This window comes from Syngnathus leptorhynchus, chromosome 3 (genome assembly GCF_054491065.1).
Source record: "Syngnathus leptorhynchus isolate UIUO chromosome 3, UIUO_Slep, whole genome shotgun sequence".
In the NCBI taxonomy this organism is placed as follows: Eukaryota; Metazoa; Chordata; class Actinopteri; order Syngnathiformes; family Syngnathidae; genus Syngnathus; species Syngnathus leptorhynchus.
Genome location: NC_141197.1, coordinates 11,138,243 through 11,163,376, shown reverse-complemented (window position 1 = coordinate 11,163,376; position 25,134 = coordinate 11,138,243). Strand labels below are relative to the sequence as shown.

The following is a 25,134-nucleotide window of genomic DNA, read 5'->3' as shown; positions in this document are numbered from 1 at the left end:
TTTTCTTTTCTTGTAAATGACACACATTCAACAAATATTCACTTTAAGTCTAAAGGGTATGAATAATTGAAAACTTAATTGGCTTGTTTCCGCTAGTCTGGAAAAATGTGGTTTAATGCTTGCGTATCAGATCAGATGACAAGTTGGGCAGCAGCTGAATGCAGTTTCACACGACTCCAAACTACAACCGGCATAATGAACATATGTTCGAAAATACTTACCTGAAAGAGTAAAATCAAAGCTGATAAAATGTGTAATTTCTTCTTCAACAGCGCGTATCGGATTTCCCGTTTAGAAACACCAGCAGAAAAACAACGTGATCATGTCACGTGTGTGTTTGAGAAATGGTGGAGTTAAAAGTGTGATGGTTGAATAAAGGTGAACCCAAAAAAAATGTATTGACAGACAAGAATGATGGGCATTTCTATACCCTACCCTCCAGTCTTTGGGCCAAGCATGCACAGACGGGCGTTAAAAGGTGTCGATGGATATCTTCAGAGCGCCGCTCATTCATCTTTCTTTATGGTTTTCTTTTGAGAGAGCCGTGTCAAAACACAGGCTCTCTAATGGATGACTTGTTCAGACAGGGCCACAGTTGTGTATTTGGTTGTATAGACACACTCGTGTGAATCTACTGAATTGCTTTTTGTTCATCTAGACACCGAAGCAACGAAATTGAGAGTGAAATGTTGATATCTCGGCGGCTCGGTGGCACACTGGGTAGCACGTCCGCCTCACAGTTAGGAGGGTGTGGGTTCGATTCCACCTCCAGCCCTCCCCATGTGGAGTTTGCAGGTTCTCCCCGAGTCCGCGTGGGTTTTCTCCGGGGCACTCCGGTTTCCTCCCACATCCCAAAAACATGCTTGGTAGGCTGATTGAAGACTCTAAATTGTCCCTAGGTATGAGTGAGAGTACAGATGGTTGTTCGTCTCTGTGTGCCCTGCGATTGGCTGGCAACCGGTTCAGGGTGTCCCCCGCCTACTGCCCGATGACTACTGGGATAGTCTCCAGCACGCCCAAAGCGGTTCGGAAAATGGATGGATGGATGTTGATGTCTCGATGAGAAGCATGTTATCAAATTTTATTATACAATTTGGCTGCTAGCATACATGGCCAAGTAATACTAAATACATTTTAGATCTAAGGAATGCAGTGAATGAATCAAAAAAGTGATCAACTTAACTGCTCAGCCAAAATGTTATCTTACTGCGCTCTGAAACCTCTCAGCTGCCTGAAGTCCCTCAACCTCTGAAAAGCAACTGCAAGATTGTCAAGATTATTCACGTAAAAGAATAGAATGATTCATAATTCCATCTTTTTAGCTTTTCTTGCTTCATTGCTGCTAGTGTTTGCCAGTCTTTTGCCCAGTTGTCTGGATTTTCCACCATAGTTTCAGCAAAACTCCTGACGCCCAAGGTAACGGCTCCGGCGAAAGTGCACGAGAAATGATCGACACCTCATCAGGTACACAAGTATATAGATATGAAATTATAAATATAGTTGTATTTTGAAACACAACATAAATTCTGCACTTCATCTGTGCATGTGTGTGTTGATAATGGTGGTAGAAATAGGAGAGAGGGGGTAGATGGGGGGGGGGGGTCTCGCACATGGTGCCATTTAAGCCTGCCAGGACCGCCAGCGGCTGAGTGAATATTCAAGATTCGCCCACAAAACGTAAATGATTTAAGGGATTTGACCGTGATGGAAAGAAGGTGGGAAGTTGAACTTTCCGCGCGTCCCTGAAGGCCACAGTTCCCCGGGCTGTCAAAGCGCCCTCCCTGTCCCCGCTCGGCCGAGGGAAGCTGCAGGGTTCCGGGATGACGCCACCTTTCGCTCCGCCCCCCGACGCAAACTCGCTCTTTGCGTTCATTTCATTCCTCTTCTCATTCCGAGCATTCTTCGCATCTCTGTCAGTGAGCGAAGCGATTCACCTTCCTTGCCGACTCAGAAACACCAGAATAACTTGACATTAATATTGTAAATGCCCAATAACACCACATGAGCTCAAAATGGACATTTTTTTTTTAAATATGAGGTATCAATAACGAGGTAAGTTCCATTGCTAGTTGCAGGCATTCAAAGTGATTGCCGACTTTTATTTGCTTGCTTTACTTTATGACTTTTCAAATACTGAGTAGTTTATTAAAAAAAAAAAAACCGCTGGCCTATTTATGTTATTTCTCCCACGGCGCGTGGAAACGGTGAGTGGAGTGGGTTAGATGGCCGACTCGCTGTTGCAACAGGCACTTTGAACGCTCGCTCTGCTCGCATCGCTCGAGCGGCGAAAATCTTTTACATTTTTCACATTTTTGGAGAAGAAGGCTGCTCCTACGCCCCTTTTAAAAAGCGCCACATGTCGTGTGCTCGGTGTCAGAGCCTCGGAAACACCCACGGGGGATTTAAGCCTCAACTAAAGAAATAACATAACCAGCTCGGAAAACTGTTCTTTGGACAACATGACGATTGTAAGCGTTGCTCTTTTCCTCTCTCTAGTTGTTGACTCGATCGACAGTTGGGGGATTTCATCGGAGGCTTTTCGGACCACCTCGACGAAAAACACCAGGGAGACTTGTTGCTTCGCTACCTTGGACGTTGCTTTTTTAAATCGCTGTCGAAGTTCTGTGTGAGTATATCTATTTTTTTGGGGCTTCTTTTTCCTTTAGCTTCACTTTTACAGGGCAGGCGAGGGAACCGCTCGGAAAAATAAGTCAAAAGTCCGTCATTGGTTCGCGCAGCTTACTTTACGTTCGCTCACGATACGAACAATGCTCAAAATAATAACTGGCTATATTCGAAGACTAGTGTTTTGCTTTGGATCTTAATAAATTAAAAAAACACCACACATTAAAATGAGATCATACACATCCTACAACGGAAAACTATCCTGGGGCTAAAGGTTTAGTTGTTGGCACAGTGTCGGAGGAATATTAGCTTTAATTGACGTGTTACTCATTCGAAAAGTAGATTACTCCGCTATGTCTGGTACTAACTCGCGGGAAATGGACGTTAAATGTTAGTTCGAATATCATTCGTGGCGCCCTTTGTTTTGCTTTTCCCCCACCGCTATGTTTTCCGTTTAGGGCTTTCTTTTAGTTTGGGAATTGCCTGCTCAGCTGAAAGTGAGCCCTCGTAGTAGATCACCACATTTTATCCTACTTTTTCTTGCAAATGTATATGCAATTTTCCCAAACTTTTAAAAATATTGATTAATTGAAAAAAAAAAAAAAAATCTAAGTGATTTGCTACAGCAGCTTGCAGTTAAATATATATATATTTTTTTGCAACAGACTTTTGCTGTTTCAAGATTTCACAGCAGCACTGTAAGGTCACAAGGTCACCAGTTAGATACGCCGCTTTGACAAGTGTCCGCCCCCAAAGCGGTTTACTTTTCCCAAATTGAATGTCAACGGTGTGGTCAAAGTTGAACAAGCTAATTAGAAAGATAGTTTTGCCACTGGACATAATTGCAAAACAGACTTGCAGGAGCAGTGAAGGGAGTAAAATGTACTCTCAGGTATCTGTGTTTTTAAATGCAGATTTAATTGATGGAGTTTTCACATCTACTACCCAATTCTTAGTTATGCAGAGGCTCAACAAAACATGAAACACAAGAAATTGGCACAAAAGGGTTATTATTTCCAGGAATAATTCTGAACTTTGCATAACCCCAAACAATTCTCATTATATGAGTAAATCTTCTCGCGAGGGGCTAGAAATGGATGCTTTGTTTTCAGTTTATGCAATCAGGCAACCTGTTGGACCAAAGCCTGTTCGACACTTGTATAAGAATAGGAAATTTTGTAGTGAGGTCCTCCCAAAATCTAATGGCTTTATATCACCTTTGACATGGAACAATAGGCATTTATTTAACCTCGATCAACAGGTTTTATAGTCATAAATACAAAAAAAGCTTGGACTTTTTGCAAAGTCCCTTATTTTTAGATGCAGGCTTTACTTTAAGGTTGCATAATTGTGCTAATAGACAAAAAATGTATTGTTTGAGCTAAGACCATTTATCATTGTGCACATTTTACTGGTGCCCCAGTGTTGTTTAGGTGCATAAATATTTAATCAATTAATGGTAACATATCGATAGACTTTTTTTTTTTTTTATCAATTGAGTTTACGTGTCATGACAAGAACAATAGTTATAACAGTACAGATAAATAAATTTTTATTATTTATATTTGTCGCATTTTTATGGAGTAAGTCTATTTATTTTCGTAGACCAATTTCCCCTGTCAATTTTTTTTGCAATTACAAGGATATGACTGTGTCACATAAACCTTGTTGTTTTATGTTAGGGTAAAAGTTTCATCAGTTTTCTTGAATCTATAAATCACAAGATTTTGAACTACAGAATTTGTAGCAGGCTACTAGGATCCTATTTCTACTTTTGACGATTAAGGCAAATTTGAAAAAGGACACTCCCGCAGGCTTCCAGACTGTTTGTGCCCTGAGGTAAACCCTGGTCTAGAAAGGGAATTTTAGAGTGTGTGTGCTGCTGCTCAGCAGTTTGAGCAAAGCCCGCTGAGACCAGCCCAGAGTGCCACCAAAAAGGAAAAGCTGGCTCAAAGCCACTGACGTCATTTAAGAAAATCTGCTTCAAACTACAGCCATAAATGGTCCACTAGCTACCGGAAATATTTGACTCCTGTCAGACCTTTTTAGTTAATGCAACACAGTTGTTTTTTTTTTTTTTCAATAGCCAAGAAAAAAAAAAGTGGCATGTTTCACTTTTCCTGTACCATAACCTTTACCATATCTAATTAACCATGAATTATTCATCTATATTTTTTGTGTGACCATAATATTCTCTGAATCATCGTACAGTATGAATCCCTTTCTATCTGTCGTACAACTGGAGTTGTTATCCGCAATAAAGGCAGGAAATCTGGGCTTCAACAACTTCCTCTCCCTGTGCAGGCAATAAGAGTGAGTGACCAAGGTGCTCAGCCTTCGATGATTAATAGGGAACAAAGGCGTAAGGCCACTTCATTTACTGAAAGTGTGTATAATATTTGGCTTCTATTCAGACATATTCTCCAATCAAATCTGGCTACAAATTTCCACACGACACCTCCTCAGTAACCAGGACTGGCAGAGATAAGGCTTTCTGGCCAGAAGGTGCCCCGGATTCTGCCGAGGCACAGATAAAGTGGAGGGGAAGCTTGTAATATTCAAATGCACACTGTACCCTGTACAATAGTTTTTAATCTTAGGTGGGACGGATGGAAAGTAATGCAAACTCGGCGCTAAGCCTTGTGCAGAATGCAGCCTAAATGTGCGTGTGTTAATTCTTTAGCCAGTGTTTTTCCGTCATCGGTCTCGTAAAAGAATATCCACAGTTTTTGTGTCAAACCCCGCGGGTGGGTTGTTCGAAATGTACCCTTTCTGACACCTGAATAAGATATATTAGGTGTAATTTGTGTAGTATTCCGGCAATGGGGGAAAAAAAATAAAGGTAATTGTGTACAGGCCGAATGATGGCTCCAGACAAGGAAATGCAAATGGTTGCCCTCACGCTCATCACTGTGATTTGTTTTTTCATGCCCGTCCGCACGCGTCCTGAATGAGCCTGTGGCTCGGCGCTCATAAGATTCTTTATCTGACAGACCTTTATTTACAGCTTTAATTTCCTGAGCTTTATGTGTTCAGCTCGCGCTCCACGCTACTGCATGCTTGCTGTCTGGAATGCGCTGCATTTTTTTTTGAAAGGCAAATATCCAAGCTGTAATATTCGAAAGGTACATTTTATTTTCATATGTTCCGGTATGACAAGAAGGAGACTGTTTGCCTCAAATTCGTGAAAGAAAATCACCCGTGTCTTATGGTAGACAACCTTTTAACGACATCTCTTTTTTTGGGACCGCAGATGTGTCTGATGTTGTCCAGGCCATGTTGTTGCTAGGTGGTTCTCATTCTGAGGCGGGTCGAGCGAGGGCTGCTTTGATAGGACCTGTAAATCAATCCTATTCTCTGGCAAACAAAGATTGATCCCACAGTGGCCTGATGGTTGCTGGGTGGTGAGGTCCAGGCCTCAGGTTTGAGTGTGATGACATGAGACAGATTCGTAGCATCTAAGCCGACCAGTTCAAAGAGGCATGAAATGAACACAAAAGCCATTGCCCACACGGTCTTCCAACCCCTTTCGTTTAAATCGCTAATGGTATTGTAATATTTGATCTCCATGCTCTGGTAATCTGCATACAATATATGACTGGGATCCTCTTGATTGGTATAAATTCCTATTTTACCATTCAACTTTTCTTTCTGGAATTCAATTGTAGTACAGTCAGTCGCTTGTTTCTAGGCCCTCAGTTTGGGGTCAATGTGTCAACTCTGTTTAAATGAAAGTCATAGTTAACTTGGGTTTGTGAGGGAAAGATGTGTAAATAAATTGAATCGCAAAGGTTATTTCAAAAGTATTTGCCTGATTCATTTTTGCATTCATTCCGCCTTACAAACGCATCTCAAGGTCCTCAAAGATATGCTTTTTCAGATGTAAGAATTTTTGCCAATGATGTTTTAATTTGCCATATAATAGAGGGTGGGTCTACTATTGCGAATGCTCAGAGTTTTTTTTGCACATTGCTCAAAATGAAATACTTTTCACATTGCTGTGATAATTATGTCTCTACAACATCGGGAAAATGTTACGTTTTTAAACCGCATCCTAATTATGGTTTTACACATTGAGGCCTTAAATACCGTGGCTTATTATGGAGCCCACAAAAGTCATTCATGAAATCATTATTGCACCTTCTGAGATAACAGCACAAAAGAACTCCACATGGAAAATTACATTTGAGACCTCTCATCTGCTATTTCATTACCTTGCTCTGTCTGATGGCTGAAATGGGTTCTCTTAATTTAAGGAGCTGGATTCCAGCTCGGTGAGTGGTTTATGTAATCTCACTGTAAGTATAATTTCCCATAATGCCGTGTCACAGCTACTACTCTGCTTAGCTACCACTGTCACTTACTGCAATGCCGGCCATCTCTCTAGCCCATATCTGACGAGTAAGACCATTTCTATGGTGTACGCTCTGAAAGGAGGAAAATATGCAATTATCTGTCAGCCACAAGTGTTTCTATGGGTGACATTCATACCTTCCTGTGAAAAACACAATTAGGCTCCAGATTCTACGGCACTAGGAGACCCCTTCATTGATGACTCACAAAGAGCTTTTAGCAGAAGCATCCAATTTAGGGATTCAAAGGAACTAATCTATTGAAGGTAGATATGACTTGTATTCAAAACTATTTATTTGAGCTAAGAACCAAGTCAACAAACCAAGAATAAGACATGAAATATTTCAGAGATTTAGTTCCATGTAAAAAAGAAAAATATAAAATGTGAGGACTAAATAAGAACCCTTTAAAATTCTGATGTGGCAATGGATTCATTAATTCTGGATTATTATTATTTTTTTAACTTGTTACAGTCTTGCCCTGACAGAGGTCTGTGCCAAGATCTAAATAGTAATTTACTGGACCTGTTGCTGGTGTTAAATCAGAAAATGTATGCACCCACCATCTGGTGTTCACACCTGAATAACCCCACTTGCTATTCCATTGTCACCGGTACTACACAGTTGTCGCTCACTACATTTCACATTAAATGGGCAATTTTATTATTATTTTTTTTTTACATTGCATAGAATGGATGAAACAAGGAGATACAAAGCACATACATAAAAATATAGCAGATCAACTTTCAGTTTTATAGGAATAATAAATTGTATTTGCCACCTGAATGTATAATGTCAATGTTAGGCGGGGAATTCAATAAGAATGTTGTGATTGGACATTGTATCCATCTTATGGTACAGTATTTATCTGTCTCTCTAAACACCTTGCTAATAAGCAATGCTTAACTAGCTAATTGATTAGTCTACCATACAAGGAAACAAATAGCACCATGAAGCTTTTATGCAGACTCTTTCAATTTCTGTGAATTCTCTATGTCTATTTATTAAGATTGGGAGAAAAGCACCATTAAGCTTTAATGCAGACACTTTCAGTGTCAGTGAATTCTTCATGTCTATTTATTAAGATTGGAAAAAAAATGCATTAAGTATCCCAATCCACACCAAAAACTAAAGGGTTATTTGGCCTGTGGCTAATTGTTATGGTCTTTTTTAATTCTGGATCTTAACAGAATAGGCAAGGAAAAGTTAAAAACAATGCTACTTGTCTACTGTAAAGTGCAATGTTAAATCAGCACTTAGTAAGAGAATGTAGAATATTTGACAAGGTACTTAATTGTATTTGGTGTTCTTATCGACTGTCAGGAAAACAAACTCATTCTGGATTCCACTGATTTGAAGCCTCGTCAGGCCTCACAGTGTGACTACATGCAGCCGTGAAGAATGTTGCTATACATCATGTCATTATGCTCCAAAATTGCATTGCACCATAACTTGCAAAATGTGCTAACAACACTTAGCTGCCTGTTTATAAGTCACATCTTAGCACAGCTTTAAAAAAAAAAAAAAAAAATCAAATCTATATTTGGTTTTTCTAAAAGGGTTTGAAATTCTGGAATCTTGGAACAGAAAGCCCCCATTGAAAGAGGAATGAAAGAAGCCAACAAGTATAGGTAGATTTAAACTGGTCTGATTGCCAGAGAGACCGTCATTAAGAGTGTCTCAAGGATGACAAAGAAGACCCGGTTCCTCGTTGTTCAAATCAATAGATCCTTTTACCCAGTCGTTTCAGGCGAGCGGTGTTAATACTGTTTCCGTGCTTTGCCGCTCTATAGAAACTGCACGGCGACAGAATGGACTAGCATAGAATGTTGGACTGCTGCAGTATATTAAAGTGCAATCACTGCAGGCAAGCAAGGCAGAATCAAAGTTTGTTTGCAGTGTTAAGTGGTGTTAAAAAGCTGGCATCTTAATATTTCAATGTAAAGTCTCTTTTCGGCAGAAAGTTTCAACCTCGACCTGTTCTTCAAATACCATCTCATGTCTTGAATATGGACCTAATTTGATGTTGACTTTTTGTTTTAGTTTTGCATTAGGTTACAATAAATGCAACACATCCAAAAAGACTTGCGAGGTACAAATATGCCTTCGCCCCCATTAGATCCCCTCTCCCACTCCCAATCAGTTGTGAGGAAGTTTAGCAGTGTCAGCAGTTTACACAAAAAAACACAACTCAGTGAAAGTTCTCTCCATTCACTGGGTGTTTTGCCCCCTCGGTGTAACCCGTTACACCCTCCCCCCCCCCCCCCCTTCATAAACTGACGGGCTAAAAAAAAAATATTTGCGCACTTAAAGACAGCTTGTGCCACGTGAATAGACTTTCAGTCCGAACAGTTGGTTGTGGCTGAGTCACTTTACTTGTGAAACTCTTCTTCGTTTCAGTCAGTATGTCAGTATGCCCTCTTGTGGCCAAGTGGCAAACAACAATGGGGAATGATCTTAACTCTAATTTCAATGAGGAGATTTGAGATAAAGGTGTTTCCAGATATGAGCGTGGTTACGGATCAAATGACACTTGTATAAAAAAGGTTGAATCACCGCTGTCTGTTCCATATTTTTTCCCAGGTCTCACCCTAGTCTGGTCCAGGCTTTAGCTTGGAGGGCCCAACCGCAAATATTGATCCCAGCAGCTGGAGCGGCAGCGAAAGCCCTGCCGAAGACATGGAGAGGATGAGCGATTCGGCAGACAAGCCCGTCGACAACGATGCAGAAGGCGTGTGGAGTCCTGACATCGAACAGAGTTTCCAAGAAGCCTTGGCCATTTACCCTCCTTGTGGACGTCGGAAGATCATCCTGTCAGATGAGGGGAAGATGTATGGTGAGTACAAGTCTGCGTTGTACTTTTTTCTTTGGGTGTATGCAGAGCTACGGAAATACAAATGACAAGCAGTTCATTTCATTCAAGAAGTTAAGTCAACATTTTTCTTTACAATTTCTTTATAAATTTTTCTTTTTTTCTCTGCACCCCGAGAGATGGATGAAACCGGGTGCATTTTGCTGCCTAATTCCAATTCCACAAACGCGATATTAATAAGAATACCGTGTGTTGACTAGCACAGAATATGTAAAAGTAAAGATGATTGTTTTACTCGACTTTTCCATGAATAAACACATATATTTGTTCCAAAACTGTTTCCCACTATTTGGGGGAAATAGTGAATTCCATCTTTTAACCCAGAAAATTATTTTCGAAATTCCGATGAACCTCCAATATCCCTTTATCACAAAAAGGTGGAAATGGGGTGGAAAATAATATTGAATAAATATTGGTGGGGGAAAAACACGCAAATAGGTAGGTGCTGAACGGTGAGTGGTCTTGTGTGATGAATTAAAGCCCATTCAAGGTTTATTTCCATGACTGGCAGTCGATGAATCACTCTCTGATGTAGTCGTCACTCAAGCTTTGACACTCACATCTACGTATGTCTGCGTCGAAGCTGAACAGCCCACAACTAAGACCGGTACACCAACAAGAAGCTACCTTTTTCGGTTTGTGTATCAGGCAATCAATCTAAAATGTCACCGCAGTACATATTTCATGACGTTCCTCTGCCCTCTTTTATCAGCAATGAAAAAGAGCAAAACTATAACAATGAAAACCATCCAATTCACAATGGAGCTTTGGGCAGCGCTGCCGTAACAAAATATTTTCACTATTATGAGCAGTTTTGATTGGGATTTGAGAACAATCGGGGAAATGAAGCACAAATGCTGCTCCAAGTACATGATGGTCAATCTCAAACTAACAATGCGGCAGCCATGCAGATGCTTAAGTGCAAGTTGGTAAGTAAAACAGCATGAACTATTAGTCTGTGGCAGATGGTACTGTGGCGGCCACCAGCTGTGCCCCCTCTCCCCCTGCCCTCATCTACCCCATCTCTGGCTTGGTGATGTCATGGAAAGAAGGAAGAGGAGGATTTCAACTCGCACAGCTTGTCAATGTCAAGCGACGGCCGAAAACCCCGCAGCGCATTCACTTGCAGCTGTCATGTGACCCCTCCGGCCAAAGCAAATGTAAATTGCAAGAGTTGCAATGAAAGCCCTCAGCTGCTACTATGGCCTCAGACAGGACCTGCCCTACTGTCTGCTCCTTCCACAAACACACTGAGGCTTTCTGATTGCTCGGGGGTTAAAGCATGACATTCTCATTGTATGTTTTTTTGGGGGGCTCCCATGCCATGTTTTAGATAGTTAACGCTGTGCCAATGTGGTAATCCCACAAGGGGAAATCCTGTTTATGCTTTGGCAGTACACAATAGATTTTGCAAGGGTGAAGAAAAGAGATGTCAGAGTAATGGGGCAGCAGTCGTGTGTCCTTGAAAACGGTACAGTGCCTTGCTCAAGGCCCAAATTAGAAATAGTATTCCATAACATAAACCTGTCCAAGTAAAAGATGTAACAAACTTGTTCCTGCTTAACAGCCAGTGAAATACTGATACCACAAACGCAATACCCAAACCACACTTGTCAAAAGCTTGCCAGGAAGCAGCATCTGACATTTTGTTCCTCAACAAGCGTCACTTTTTTTTTTTTTTAACCCTCCGGTCAGCTGCTAAAGCCAAGTCCTTGAGGACAGAGCAACTAATGGAAAAGCAAAGTATAATAATAAACACACACAAAATGTTAGTGCAACTGAACTCTTGAAAAATTCAAACACAAAAGCAGGCATCTTCATTCTTTTGTGAATGTAATTCAATTTCATTTTTCAATTTTTGGTGGAAAAAATTAAAATGTATTTCCACGCAAAACCAGAGAACTTAAATTTCCTTAACAAATGGACAACTCCAGTTTTTCACTTAACTATAACATTCCACTGAAATTCACAGTATTTCGCTTTGCGTGTTATGTTTGCTTAGTGCTATTCTCGAGATTTTGTCGACCCCCTCCCCCGATTGCGACTAAGCTCAAGCTTCCGAGCCTGATCACAGATGCCTTTGGGTAACAATGAGTTTCAACTGTATGTATCTTAAACTCTCACCCAATATCGGTATTCCATATGTACAAAATACCATAGGCATACAAATATGAAATATTCCTTTTGTAACTGACTATTTGTTGCAATATGGGTCCAAATCAGTCTAAGAAAGCATTGGGCAGTTTTAACCTTGTAGCCCCAACCATAAAGACAGAAAGTGAACATACGTATGTATCTTGCGCTCAACCGTTCCGTGACCTGGAAATTGATCTTGGGTCGCCATGTTATCGACAATCTCAATTGTCTAAAATGCACCCAGAGGACGGAGTTTTGATGGGCCTCCACGAACAGGATAATTCAGCAAATGTGCCATTTGGGAAAGTATTTTTGTTCCTTGCCAGTGACATTTACAAATGAGCGTCAGCTTGGATTCGAAGAGGAGCACTTCACAAATTAAACAGTGCTTCTTTTGTTTTTCAACTTTTGTTACTTTGCCTGAAATGTTGCATATTTTGCTGCACTTTTGTTTTATTAGAGCAGTATTTAATTATTAAATAACTTCCAATGACACTGTTCCTCAGACATTATATACAATAAAAGTATATAATTAGGATTTCATGCTAAAATAAAACACACATCAAGCAACATCAAGAAATTATAGATGTCCCCCAAATATAGTCCACAAAGGATGATTTATTCACTAGAAATACAACTCCAAAGATAGAGAAATTAATGACATTCATGCATATACTATAGGAGACACCAGGAAGAAATGGTTATGGTTTAAAATGCTGTCAGAGGTTGTTTACCAGTGAAATGTTTGTTGTTGAGATCATTTATTTTTTTCTTTTTGGGCCAAAGGCTTTGGAAAGCATAGTCTTGGTGCAATGGTCCTTTAATCTCAGTTTATACTGCTTACTGAGAGTTGCAGCTGAGATGAAAGTTGGCTACATGGAGACTGGTATTTCGTATTTGAGATTCTAGGGATGGCGATGTGTTCCAAATGCAGAGCTCATCTCAAGAGAAGTCATCCTGAGTGCCATTAAGCCCTTTGTCATCCAGGGGTAGAGTGCAGTTAATTAGCAACAGTCTCTATAGCAACTGTGTTGCCGTACACACAATTTGTAATTTCAGTTTCTTTGTTTATTATTGCGGTGTTTACCTGAAGTGATTCACGTATTCTGAGACTTGCGTTGACCGGCAGTGTGCGCATTCTCTTAGGCTTATTGTAAGTGAGATGTCAGACATCTGCATAGAGTATTAGCTCAAATTGATCTTGGCTTGGCAAGACTTATTTAGAAGGGAAGGCAAATAAGGATCTCGGGCCCGAGCAAAAGCTCTTGCACAGTTCACCTGCTGTGCTAGGCTGCATTCATTTATTCGGAAATGGAGATGATAAGTGAAACAACACGCTTCACTCAAATTGTATGTTTATTCATTGAGACATCAACGACATCAGTGGATTTTTGTGTTACTGCTGGCAAAAACAATGTCTCGTTCCATTTGCTTTCATTGGAAGTTTTAAATAAAAACATTTTTTTACACCCATTACTTTTTTTCCCCCCCCATCTTGAAAGTTACCCTTGAAATATTATGGTTGTTTTATATTTGAAAATCAGTTTATTTTTAGGTATTAGAGCTTCTTTATCTTTAGGTATTAACAAATCATCAGTTATTCATCTATGTCGCATACACTCTGAAAGCTGAAAGTTGCAAAAAAAAAAAAAATCAACGATAGAGGCTTGTAGACAATGTGTGTGTTTTTAACGGACTGGTATGTAGCAGTGTTCCGTTTTACATATAAACACTATTTCCAAGCAATACCTTTTTGTGCTCTTTTACCGTAAACCTTTCCTATCAGCTCGTTTTGTTCGGCCGTCTGGTCAGTGATTGACAACTAAGTGGCACTTGCTTTGCAGAGATGCTAAAAATGAATTTGATATAATGAGTAGCCATGGCTTGGCCCCGTTGGGCCAGCACTTTGGGTCTGTGGGGCGTGTATCACCAGGCCCAGAATGCTCCGAGACAGAGTGTGCAGACCTGATCCTCCCTGCCGGGCAGATAATTAGGAATTCTGGGATCAGCTCAGACTCCCCGAGTCACCTGCATTCACTCACAAAGGAGTGTGAGGGACTTCATTGTAGGAGAGGCATCACACACCTTAAATTGACACTTTGTGGCTTATTAACAATACTCATTTCTATTCATTTGTAGAATTATTATTTTTTTTTTGCACTCTACAATGTTTCCTTCTGAGTAGGGTCTGCCTCCATTTTGGGGAGAACATCGCAAAAAAAATGTTCGATCTTGATTCCACGTTTTTCAAAAAGCAATTCTGCATTATGACAAAAAATACTCAGGTTGTCTCGTAAAAATATGAATGAATATTTTTTTTGCATTGTATTTACTGTTCACTGTGAAATATGCATATAACAAACTATAAGGATTTTAAATGCTCACTCATCGATTACTCAAATAAATCACTTGATGGGTAAAATGTTACAAAACTTGGGTAACCATACCGTGATGAAACTGAGTCGGCAACACGTATGTTGCTGATGAGAATACTTATTTTTTCTATTATGTTAATTGTCTTTTCTTGATTGAAATCTTTATCAGGGAAGACAGGCCTTCATTTCACTGTTGATAATCAGAGGGACAATAAATAGTGTGTCAAGCTCCAGCCACCACAAGCTTACTAAAGTGTATCACTTCAATGGGGATGCCAACAAGCGAAACGTTTACATGCAGCCAATAACACTTACAAACCCCATATTGGCAATTTTCAGGCTTTGAAAGGTCAACCACACAAAATCCCAAATATGCTCCTATTGAGCTTTTTAAAATCCCTGACCAAGACCCCCTGAGGTAATCCAAAAAGTTCTTATCCCAGGGATGTGTGGTCAGGGTTGGCCAGTGAGGAAGTGTCGCCCCTCCAAGAATTATATATTTTTTAAAAAGGTAACCGTGTTTGGGTTCCAATTAATTCATAACTCGTCTAATTCTGTTCTGATTTTGAAACAGTCAGATTGGTTTGGTAAAAGCATCAGGCTGATGATACCAGACATCTAAATTTTATAATCGGGGCTTTCATAAGATTAACTATAAAGGGAAGACCAAATGTTGTTTTTTATTTTAAAGAGGGATCAGCAAAAACAACAACCACTTGACCTTGTATAAAATATTCTTTTGTTTTTGTCACCTTGTTAAACAGTGTGGATTTGATTGAAGCATAAGCAAGTGCTTTGATTCAAAATTTCAATCTTGACCTTACTCAAAATATAATTCGTCACCGTCGGAATCCTCGCACTGTCAAAAAGACGACTTTTTAGGAAACCCCCAAAAAACCCGAACCAGATACCGCTTGGTTCAAATTATTTTTTACCTTCGATTAATAAGAAAGCAGATTTTGTTCTCTTTAATGGAATGCTTTCAAACGATATCTAGATATGTGCAAGCCCGGTTTGAAGTTGTCTGCTTCGGGTGGTGAATAGCAGGCCGCTCGCTGCCTGTGTGCATCAGTAGCACGGTAGCGGGGTGTGTCCCTGCTGTGTGAGGCCATTGGAGCCAAGCATCTGGTTTCAGGTTGCATGTTCCCAGTTGGCTGCTTTTGTTTGACTAAAACACAGAGACTCTGCTCCTCTTAAAGATGAAGCCGTCCGTCACTATCGTGCTCTTTTTCCAGAATCACATTTCATGCCAATGATTACATCATATTCCGTTGATGAAACACTTTTATTCTGATGAGATCACCTCACACTGATGGAACCATTTTGAGTAATCAGCATATGAATGAAAACCGAATGCTACTGTTTTTCTCTCTCGGCTCGAGCACCAAGGACTGCGCGCTGCCGCCAACAGAGCCTGTCATCTATTCTTTTGCTGTTTGATGACAAGTGACAAGTATCTCTCAACACTGCACAGATTCCCCGTCAACAAAAGAACCACAGACACCGAATAATCATATCGCTTCACTGTTTCAACATATCTTACTCAGCCCATAATACGATTGTAGTTTTACCTTTTGGCAATGTCAAGCTAGCGCTACTTTGAAGGGACAAGTCACAATTATAACCACTTTGTATATCCGACGATTCCCTCGATCATGATTTGAACTTGAAATAGCCATCATCATGACCGCCAAGTTAGACTCTTCATTTATACATATTTGTGGCAGTCCGCCTCTCTTCCTTTGTGCTCCGACATGCCATTGATCCGGAGAGATTGAAAGTATTGATTTGACTCTGTGTCTTACTTTGTTGTAGAGTAGCGGGCAGCGCAACTTCCTGACTCTTAATACCGTATTCACACATAGGACTCGCGGCGCAGCCGGTTCCCCGGGAGACTCATAATTATAGCCGTCTTTTCAGATTAGTCCAGTAGCCCGTCCGAGTGTAGCATCTTTCCCTGGTCATTTCTTTCATCCCTCTCTGTCTCTATCTCTCCCCCCCCTGAGAGACACAGCTCAACGCAATGACCAGGCCAGTCTCCACAATAATGTATGTGATGATAAACACAGTGGCTCCTAATTGATAGAGTGATTCAGACAAGGGCTGGCTGTGCAAATTGGTCCCCTGTGAGTATATTGCGTAGAGTGCAGCCTTGCAGGTTTCAGCTCTTAGCCTCGTTTGAGAGAGGAATCAGAATGGGTTCGACCAGCCCGGGTGATAAAGATGCTGTCTAGGACTCTTTAGCATTGTCTGAATACAGCCAGAGTTCAGTAGAGGTTGCTGCTGTAATCCTCTCAGTGTCTCCAGGAAGGCTCAGGTTAGTGACCTGCTGCTTTGTGATGTCTTGTAAGATTTTGCGAGAACACCTCACCTTTAGTCCCCCCACTGTTCAACTAACACATTAGCTCAACCGTGCCTGGCCCAGCCCCTGCAATAAAGCCTTTTAGCCAGCTCAATAAGGTCGTTTGAAGTTAAGTATTGATTTCTTTTGGTGTCCAGCGTAGGGACAAATGGATTTTTAAAGAGCTGTTAATTACACTTGAACATAGCATTATGAAGAGAACTTCATGTTGCTGTGGCTGAATTTCTAAATGGTCAGCAAAATTCATCAAACGTTTGTCAAGTACCACGAAAATCTATGTGGCCACAAAGCTTGTTTACAGAGCCCCATTCAGAATAATTCTTGAAAGGATTTCATTCCTTGCATAGAAATGTTAGCTATTGATTTTCCAGATACACTGCATATGCTAGAACGTTTTGTAAAGAAGTTATGTCTGTGCCGTTACTGACGGCATTTCTGTTCAAATTCACTTTATGACGAGCAATAACTTCAGCAATGTACTTGCATTAATGTTTAGCCTGCGTAAATGTCCTTGTTATTGTATTTACTAAATAGAGGCTGAATAACAGATTGTACCTGATGCATGCTGTGTATGAATGTGGAAACCAAGTCTCTTGTATGACAAAGAATAACATCTGCATCAAGCAGCCTGTGGCCTTGACGTTGTTGTTTTTTTTTCGTCTTGTTTTATTTATTTTTTTTTTTTTAAATCCAGCAGCAACACTTTCACTTGAAAGCGGCTTAGATGGAGTCTGATGTCATGATCAGTAGATGTTATCTTCTGACTTCCACCAGCAGTGACCTGGAGGCTAACAGAGCCTGACTGTCATGTGGGGTAATAAAACCACTATGCCTTTGGAAACACCTGTGAGAAACCCTTTCATCTTTAGTTTAATTGCTGATATTTTATCTTAAATAAGAGACAGCAATAGTTTCACTTCTTTTTATTCTCAGGGATACCCAGAATACAGGTCTGCATATTCTAGCCAGTTCCAATAATATTATTAAATACCAAGCTAATCATAATAAAGAGATGTTCACTTGCTTTTGGCAAAACTGACGTCACATTGATAATGCTTTTAAAAGAGTTCCTCCTCGTGTCTGCTATTACTCAAGACCTTCGGCAATTACCTTAACATTGTTAATTTGCTTTGTTGTCCCGTTAATTATAGCTTGAGACCCGTAAGTCATCTGTCACTTCCATCTGTATTGGCACGACCCCCTCTGCTCCACACAACACGTACCTACGCACACTACGCATGTGCACGCACACTTGTGCAACAATTAATTCATGTTAATAAACGCAAAATAATTAGTCCTATGTGTGAGTAATGAATTATTGAGAGCACTCAGAAAGCACAGGCATTGCCGAGCCTTTAACATGCCACTCGTAAATCAGATAAGTAAACTGCTATCATGTGTATGTTGGCCATAAAGGATCCAAATGTATTGATTTTAACCCGATCTCATAAGATTCAAAGAGACGAGAGTACAAAGAAAATGGATAGATGGAGAAAGATTAACATGTGAAATGGAATGTTCCAAGTTTCACCTAAAATTCCTGCCTAATGTCCAATTTGGATTGGTTCTGGGTGAAGCCTCTGTCCTAGCATGGCAAAATTCAATTTAAACCTGATTTAATTTGAAGGGGATTTTTTTTTTCTTTGTCTAATTTGGATTTTACATCGTCAATGTTCTTTTGGAATATTAACGTATCATACCAAAAAAAAAAAAAAAAAGGTAGGTATCCACTTTTTATTAACAATTCTAATCTACAGACAGGAAAGTTACACAAGATGAGTAAGTAATTCCTTTTGTAAATTTGTCACATTTACTTTCCTTGGTCAACTATGATAACAAGAAGCAACAATCGTCAGTTCTTTTGGTATGCGAGAGGAGGAATTGGCTGTTGGTTGTGCTGACTTGGCAGAAAAGCAGTAAATAACAATCAAGAGGCTGTGTGCCAGTTTCAATTATTTGCTTGTCGTTAGAATGTACTGTGTCCTTTGTAAAGATTTAAAAATAGGCATATTGATAGGGCAGTCCCTACAGGCCGGCAACTGTGGCAGATGCGCTCTGTGATGTGGTGTCTGTCAAGTAAAGTGCTGGAAGCCGCGCACTTGCAGACCACTTGCAAGCCAGGATCTGTGCTTGGAAGAGTGCTATAGCCCAGATGTGACTGTGGTCATGCCTGCATTAGAAAAAAACGGAGGGTGGTGCTTTTACAGGAAATGGATGTGTTTCAAAATTGGAGGGGGGGGGGGGGGAGCTAGAACAGAGCTGTGAAGCATCATTCTTGCTGTTCAGAGGACAGAGCCAAGACCGTTATTTGTTTAGCATGCCTTGACCAAAAATAGTCAGGTTGTGTGACAAATGGCTTCGTTTTGGAATTCAAAGAGATGTTATTACTTGTGTGTTATTCCAAAAAGCCCAAAACCGCCTTACTGTGCCACTTTGTCGGGCAAAGAAAAAAAAGACTTGTTCTTATTTTATTTTGACACACCCGCTTTATTTTCTGTGGGGGAAGTTGTTTGTGGGTGTGGCATCACTGAGGTAGGTCTACAGCAAACGTCACAATGTTTTTCATTGTTATTCACAACAGAGGGGCCCTGTCTCGGCTTCCTAAGAAAAGATGCTGGTAGCCAAATTGGATTTCTGACTGAATGAGGAATGGGCTACTTGGGGATGGCCCAGTGACTGTTGAGCCACCGTCCTTTTGTGCAGATGAGGGTGGAGTGCCATTCATATTTCCTAGCGCCTCCAGAGTTATTGAGATTCACAAGGAAACTCACTTGATCGGCTTCCTCCAGTCGCTGAACGGTCAAACAGCTTCTTGGAGATCATGCAATAAAATTCCAATTTATTTCTTGTACCTTTGAGGGACTGGAACATGCCGCCTAAGAGTTAATTTTCTCAGGACTCTCTAAGGGTTAGTTCAACTGCTGGACTTTACCTACACTGCGAATCCCCTCACTAACTAAGGGCAGAGCTTAGTTTGAGAAAAAGCTATGTAGACAGTAAGCCTGTAAGTCGAACCTGTTGAAAAAGATTTTTTATTTAAAAAAAAGGTACCAGTCTTCACAGATGCAGAAAAATAGAGCTAAAAAGTGTAAAGTAATACCTGTAATGAAAGACATTTTGTCTCCACTAATCTGTCAAAAAAGTGTAGAGTCAATAACCTGTCTGCTCTGAAAATGCCATTACGTATTTATATCTTAAGTATTGGCTATTTGTATAATAATAACAACAATAATAATATTAATACATTTTATTTATGTCCAATGGCTGTGGACTAATAATCATAGTCATAATCTTATCCTAATAATCCTAATCTATACTCTGTATTCTGTGATATTGCTTTCAAGATCTGTATGTGAACCCTTGGGGACATTTTATGTCCTAGCTTTTCTCGTTTTCCATTTGCCTCACAGATGCGCCACAAACCTATTTATAGACCTTTCCTGCAAGGGATCAGCAACTCCGTTCTTACGGCACGTTAACCTGATTACCTATAAAAGTCAGATCATATTTTTGTATGAAAATAATTTACTTCACAGTCCCACCAAACTTAAATATAATAACATTAATAATGATGATTATAAGTTAATTTAATGTCATGTAAGACGAGATTGAAGCATTTCTTCAGCGAGCCTCTTGTTAATGTGTGTCATGTGACGTTTTTCAAGTGTCTGTCATGTGACCTGCGTAGGCAAAAATGTGGTGATTGCGATTGCTAATAGTAATGTTAAGTCAGGCCTATGGAAGGAGCACGGAAAATGGGAACTATGACGAACTGAAATTGCAGGCGCTTCAAGCTCAGCTACTGGTTAGAATTCACATAGTAGACAAGACGGACTATTTGTCGTAAATGCCCCAAAAAACTATATTAAATTGTGTTAATGCCCCCATGCAGAGATAAAAGTGAGACAGAAGAATCAATATATTCTGACAAATGTATTTGTTATGTTATCGCAACTGTGGGTAAGTGGTAAAGATCGGGTTGCCCGGACACGAGGTGGTGGTGTCCTCAAACAACTGGTCACATGTAGAGATCAAACTTGGTGTGTGTAATGAATAAAACTGATTCTTATACAATGTTAAAAATCTAATAGGGTTTCAAACCGTGAGTCCGAAATTGAGATACCTATCAAGCTTAACTTTGGTTTATTGTCATTTGACAGCTCATGTCATCTACTTTAATCATAAGATTGTGTAATCTTGTACAGCCATTTCTTCCCTCCCCCCCATTTCACTTTTTTTTTTTACAACTTTCCCCAACGGTGAAGTGAATTTACTAGCCCCATTTGACATTTAACTTGCCCAGGCAGCCATTATTATTGATCCATGTAATGTCACCGCACAGTTCGGCCCTGCTCAGTATATATAGTGATGGTGTTTATGGCTTCACTTGACTCCAACCTGAGAAATTTCCTTGATTTCTGCTGTCTGAAGGATTCTGAAATTGGTTCCTCAAAACAAGACATTATTGGACAACTAATTCTGCAAAAATCAAACAAATCTCTTATATGCAACTTCAGCTGTCCAGATTTTACAAATGTGAAGAAACATTTCTGCCATATTTGATTTTTTTTTACCCCTGTTTTAATTTGTTTGTGGACCAGTCTTGCACCTTATCGATTTCAGGTCGCAAAGCCAGAATTATGTTTGAGACATTTTTAAGCCATTGTTATTTTCCTGTACAAACACTGGACCCACTGAGCTTCTTTCCTCCAGTTGAGTGAAAAGAATGAATTATTCAATAGCAAGCAAGCTTTCAGCTGGCCATTTGTGTGCTTTGATCTCAGAATCAGGAGGTTGCATGAATGCTTCTATTGTCATGTTACGTTTCCAGAGTGTGTGAATTATTGAAATCTTTACCCATCAGCTAAAGTTTACAGGCTCACGACACAGACAGTCTGCAAATCCCCTGATATTTATTTCTCGGGAGACAGCTCGTGGCTGCCCGACATTAAAAATAGATTGTCCTTCACACCATATTTACATTGTCATGGTTGCACTAAATTTGCTTTTCACCTAGTACAGTATATGTGATTTTTCCCCTTCCTCTGGATAGAATTAGATATACTAGCCACAAAACGGAGTAATATACAAATTGTGACTGCTTATGTGCTAATATTTCCATTTACTGCTCGCTATGCATATCTTATATTGATAATTATACAATAGAATACACCATAATATTAGAATTTGTGTGGTTTGTTCAGGTGTCGTGCTGAGAATTAGCTATCTGATATTGAAGTGAAGGAACAAAAATGTTGCAGGTGGGGGTTGTGCATTTCATAGAGACAGTAGATCAGAACGCTGGCATTGCTTAGCTACAGCTGGACACATAATTAGAGCCCCCCCAACATATAATTTGTCTAATAGTTTTGTTTGGCGGCATGTTATTAACATATGAAAGGGCTAAGCAGGGGTCATGTGCATTGTGACAACAATTAGAGCAGACCTGAGGGCACAAGAATGTTTCCAGCCCTTGTTAATTGGAAATCTGTACAAAGATGTGCATTAATTAGGATCCAGTTAGATCTTCTCCGTTTTAAGCCCATTTCATCCATGTGCTACCCTGTAATAGATTGAACAAGCATGTCTTTCATTTCGTTGTGTTTTGAAGAGAATGCGATTGAATGACATTACTTTGAGGGCCTGTGCTCCCGGAGCTGTTTTTTTTTTATGCTAATACTGTGTGGTGTTTTCATGCAAAAGCAGCATCTTGTGTTTATTTTTGCCATTATTGTCTGTCTTTGACAATGTATCTAAAAACATACGATGTAATATTACACACAGTCAACCCAGAACAATCGATTTGTAATTCAAACTCCTTTTAGTATGAACCCCACTCAATTTGGAATAAGCACGTGTCAACTTAGACCTCAACTCTTACCGTTCCGTGTTTTTTTTTTTTTTTTAGGTCGGAATGAGCTGATTGCCAGATATATCAAGCTTCGGACTGGAAAGACGAGGACTCGTAAGCAGGTAAGAAGAGAGAGACTGTCTCCATTGCATGGCGGACTAATCCCCCTGTCACGGCCATGTCGCATGAACAGATGTCCCTGGATTTAGACATCTCTGAAATTGTCACTCTTAGTTCCACTTTGAAACACACTAAGAGCCTTAGAAGCGGTGAATTTGGAGATGAAAACATCAGTCATTTCCCCCCCTTTACAATTCTATGAACTCATGACCACCCTTTGCTCAAATTGTAACCTTTAATTTAATCTGACAAAATCAGTTGAACATGATGAGCAATGATATGTCATGTAAAAAAAGGAAGTAACCACAGTTACTAAAAATATTCCTTGTCCTTGTAAATTAAATCACAGAGTTCATGCACTTGGCTGTGGTAGAAGACTTTATTAATGGGGAAAGTCTAGGCCTTAATAATTTGGTACCATCTCTAAGTAGAGAGTGTTCTTACTGCTGCCTGTGTTGGGTAGTGCATGCTGTCCTCAGCAGGCTGTATGCACACCTCTGACCACAGATGAGCTCATGTTTCTCAACCAAAGTGGTGAAATACAGACTACACTCACATCTGTTCAAGACTAGGGATGCGCCAATATTTTTAGACCGCATACAAATACAATTGTTTACATTTAAGAACTTGTGATTCATTTTTAATTTTAATCACATATTTTTCCAAAACACTTTTCAACGAGGCGCACACACACACACGTTTGCACCCAAAATCCCATTCCCAAATCATGTTGACTGCAGCATTCAAAATATATGCTTCCAACCACGGAAAGTTTTTTTTTTTTTTGTAGTTTACAATGGCCTACTTGACAGCAATCACTTTAATGTCACTTAAATGCACCAAAAGTATTTGTCAAGCGGCAAAAGAAAGTAGAGGAAATGAAAGACTTCAACACTATTAGGAAAACTGAGATTTTGGGCGTGAATCTAAGCTGTATTGTTTTGATTCTGTATTCCCCCCCCCCCCCCCCCCCCAATACACTTGTCATTTTCATCAACTGCCTACTCTATTCTGCATTTAGCCCACTCTCCACTGACAAATCTACCCAGCTCCACTCTACTCTTTTTTTTAAAAACTTTTTTTGGGGTTCCTATTCCTCTTTGGTTCTAAATCGAAATGTGCGGCTGTGCAAACCAGCTGCCATTAACAGCCACCATTAAGCAAAGAAATACTTAACAGCCACCATTAACAGTGAACAACTAAGAAAGAAAAACAGAATGCTTTCCAAGCAAATAAATACCTGGACCTTTAAAGAGACGCAAACCTTTTTAACATTACTAGCTGACAAAGCTGTGCAGAGGCAGCTGGACGGGTCCACGAGGAACGAAATGTTCCGGTACGCTCTTGCTACGGTCACAGTAACATGTCACTAGCCAGGTGAAGAGGGGCTCCCCTATAGTGGCAGTGGCAGAGGAGACATACTGTTATTGGAGTAGAGTAGAGTCGAGTCGAGTCGAGTAGAATAGAGCGGAGTAGATACCGACAATGGAGACGAGGCTTTATAATCTGGTGCCATGTACTGTATATACGTAGGTTTAGTTTCCTCATTCCTATAGTGTTTGTGTGTTGACTCAAGCATTCCAATGCAGATTTTGGCATTCTAAAGCAAATGTTAATCTACCTAGTAATTTGTTTTATAATATTGTACCGAGACATAAACACATTGGCTTTTATTTACAAGGAGTCCCTGAAGTCACTTCACACAGTCATAACGGGACTGCTAATGTAATGTTTGGATGGTGGTTGCACTGAATTCTAAACCACGGCTGGCTCAGGAGTCATCCCAAAGTGTTGTCAACTTGTGCGTGTAGCTCAGTCTGGACACGGTTGACATTGCCCCTAACCAGAAGGTGTATGTCAGGCTGATGGTCTAGTATCAGTGCATAAGGTTGGAGCATTTGTATCTGATTTTTAATTTCTATATCATAAATTTTAGAAATACATAATAAAGAGCTATAGAACACAAGTCACGTTTGTATGTGCTTTGAAAATGAAATGAACAAAATTAATTGTTAAAATCAACCAGGTAATTCACAAAGATTATGTGAGTGTCCCATTAAAAAGGAAGAAGATGTAGAAAATGACTTTTGGATAATGTATCTTAGTATTGATAAATAAAGACTTGTTTGTGTCTCTGCCTTTCAACTCACACTTGGTCCAGACAGTTGTACAAATTACAGCTCATATTATTGATAGGAAAAGTATGGAAATGATTTATCTAACTCTTATATTCTAATGGTGCCTTTATTCAAACAAAACCTCTATTTCATGAAGAGGTTTTTTTATGTAACAATTGGCCCTGTATTTTAACAAAAACCTTCTACTGGCCAATCAGAAACAACCTTGAACAATGTCATTTCCAGTATCGGTATGGTACAAGAACAATAGTTTAGAATAGAAAAGGGCAGCCATACATGCAGATGTACACTTAGCGTAAGCTA

At 39.9% G+C, this 25,134-nt stretch overlaps 1 protein-coding gene across 4 annotated transcripts in view; it reads left to right on the top strand.

The window, feature by feature from the left end:
• The first annotated feature begins 1,821 nt into the window (after nucleotides 1–1,821).
• The window catches only part of tead1b (TEA domain family member 1b), a 37,145-nt gene continuing 13,832 nt past the window's right edge, over nucleotides 1,822–25,134 (top strand). For all 4 annotated transcript variants that reach the window (XM_085907727.1, XM_085907726.1, XM_085907725.1 and 1 more), the window contains exons 1-4: nucleotides 1,822–2,052; nucleotides 2,497–2,626; nucleotides 9,561–9,813; nucleotides 22,631–22,695. In XM_085907727.1, the coding sequence (XP_085763853.1) occupies nucleotides 9,657–9,813; nucleotides 22,631–22,695 (222 nt within the window). In that variant the 5' untranslated portion in view covers nucleotides 1,822–2,052; nucleotides 2,497–2,626; nucleotides 9,561–9,656. The remainder of the gene's footprint in view (nucleotides 2,053–2,496; nucleotides 2,627–9,560; nucleotides 9,814–22,630; nucleotides 22,696–25,134) is intronic.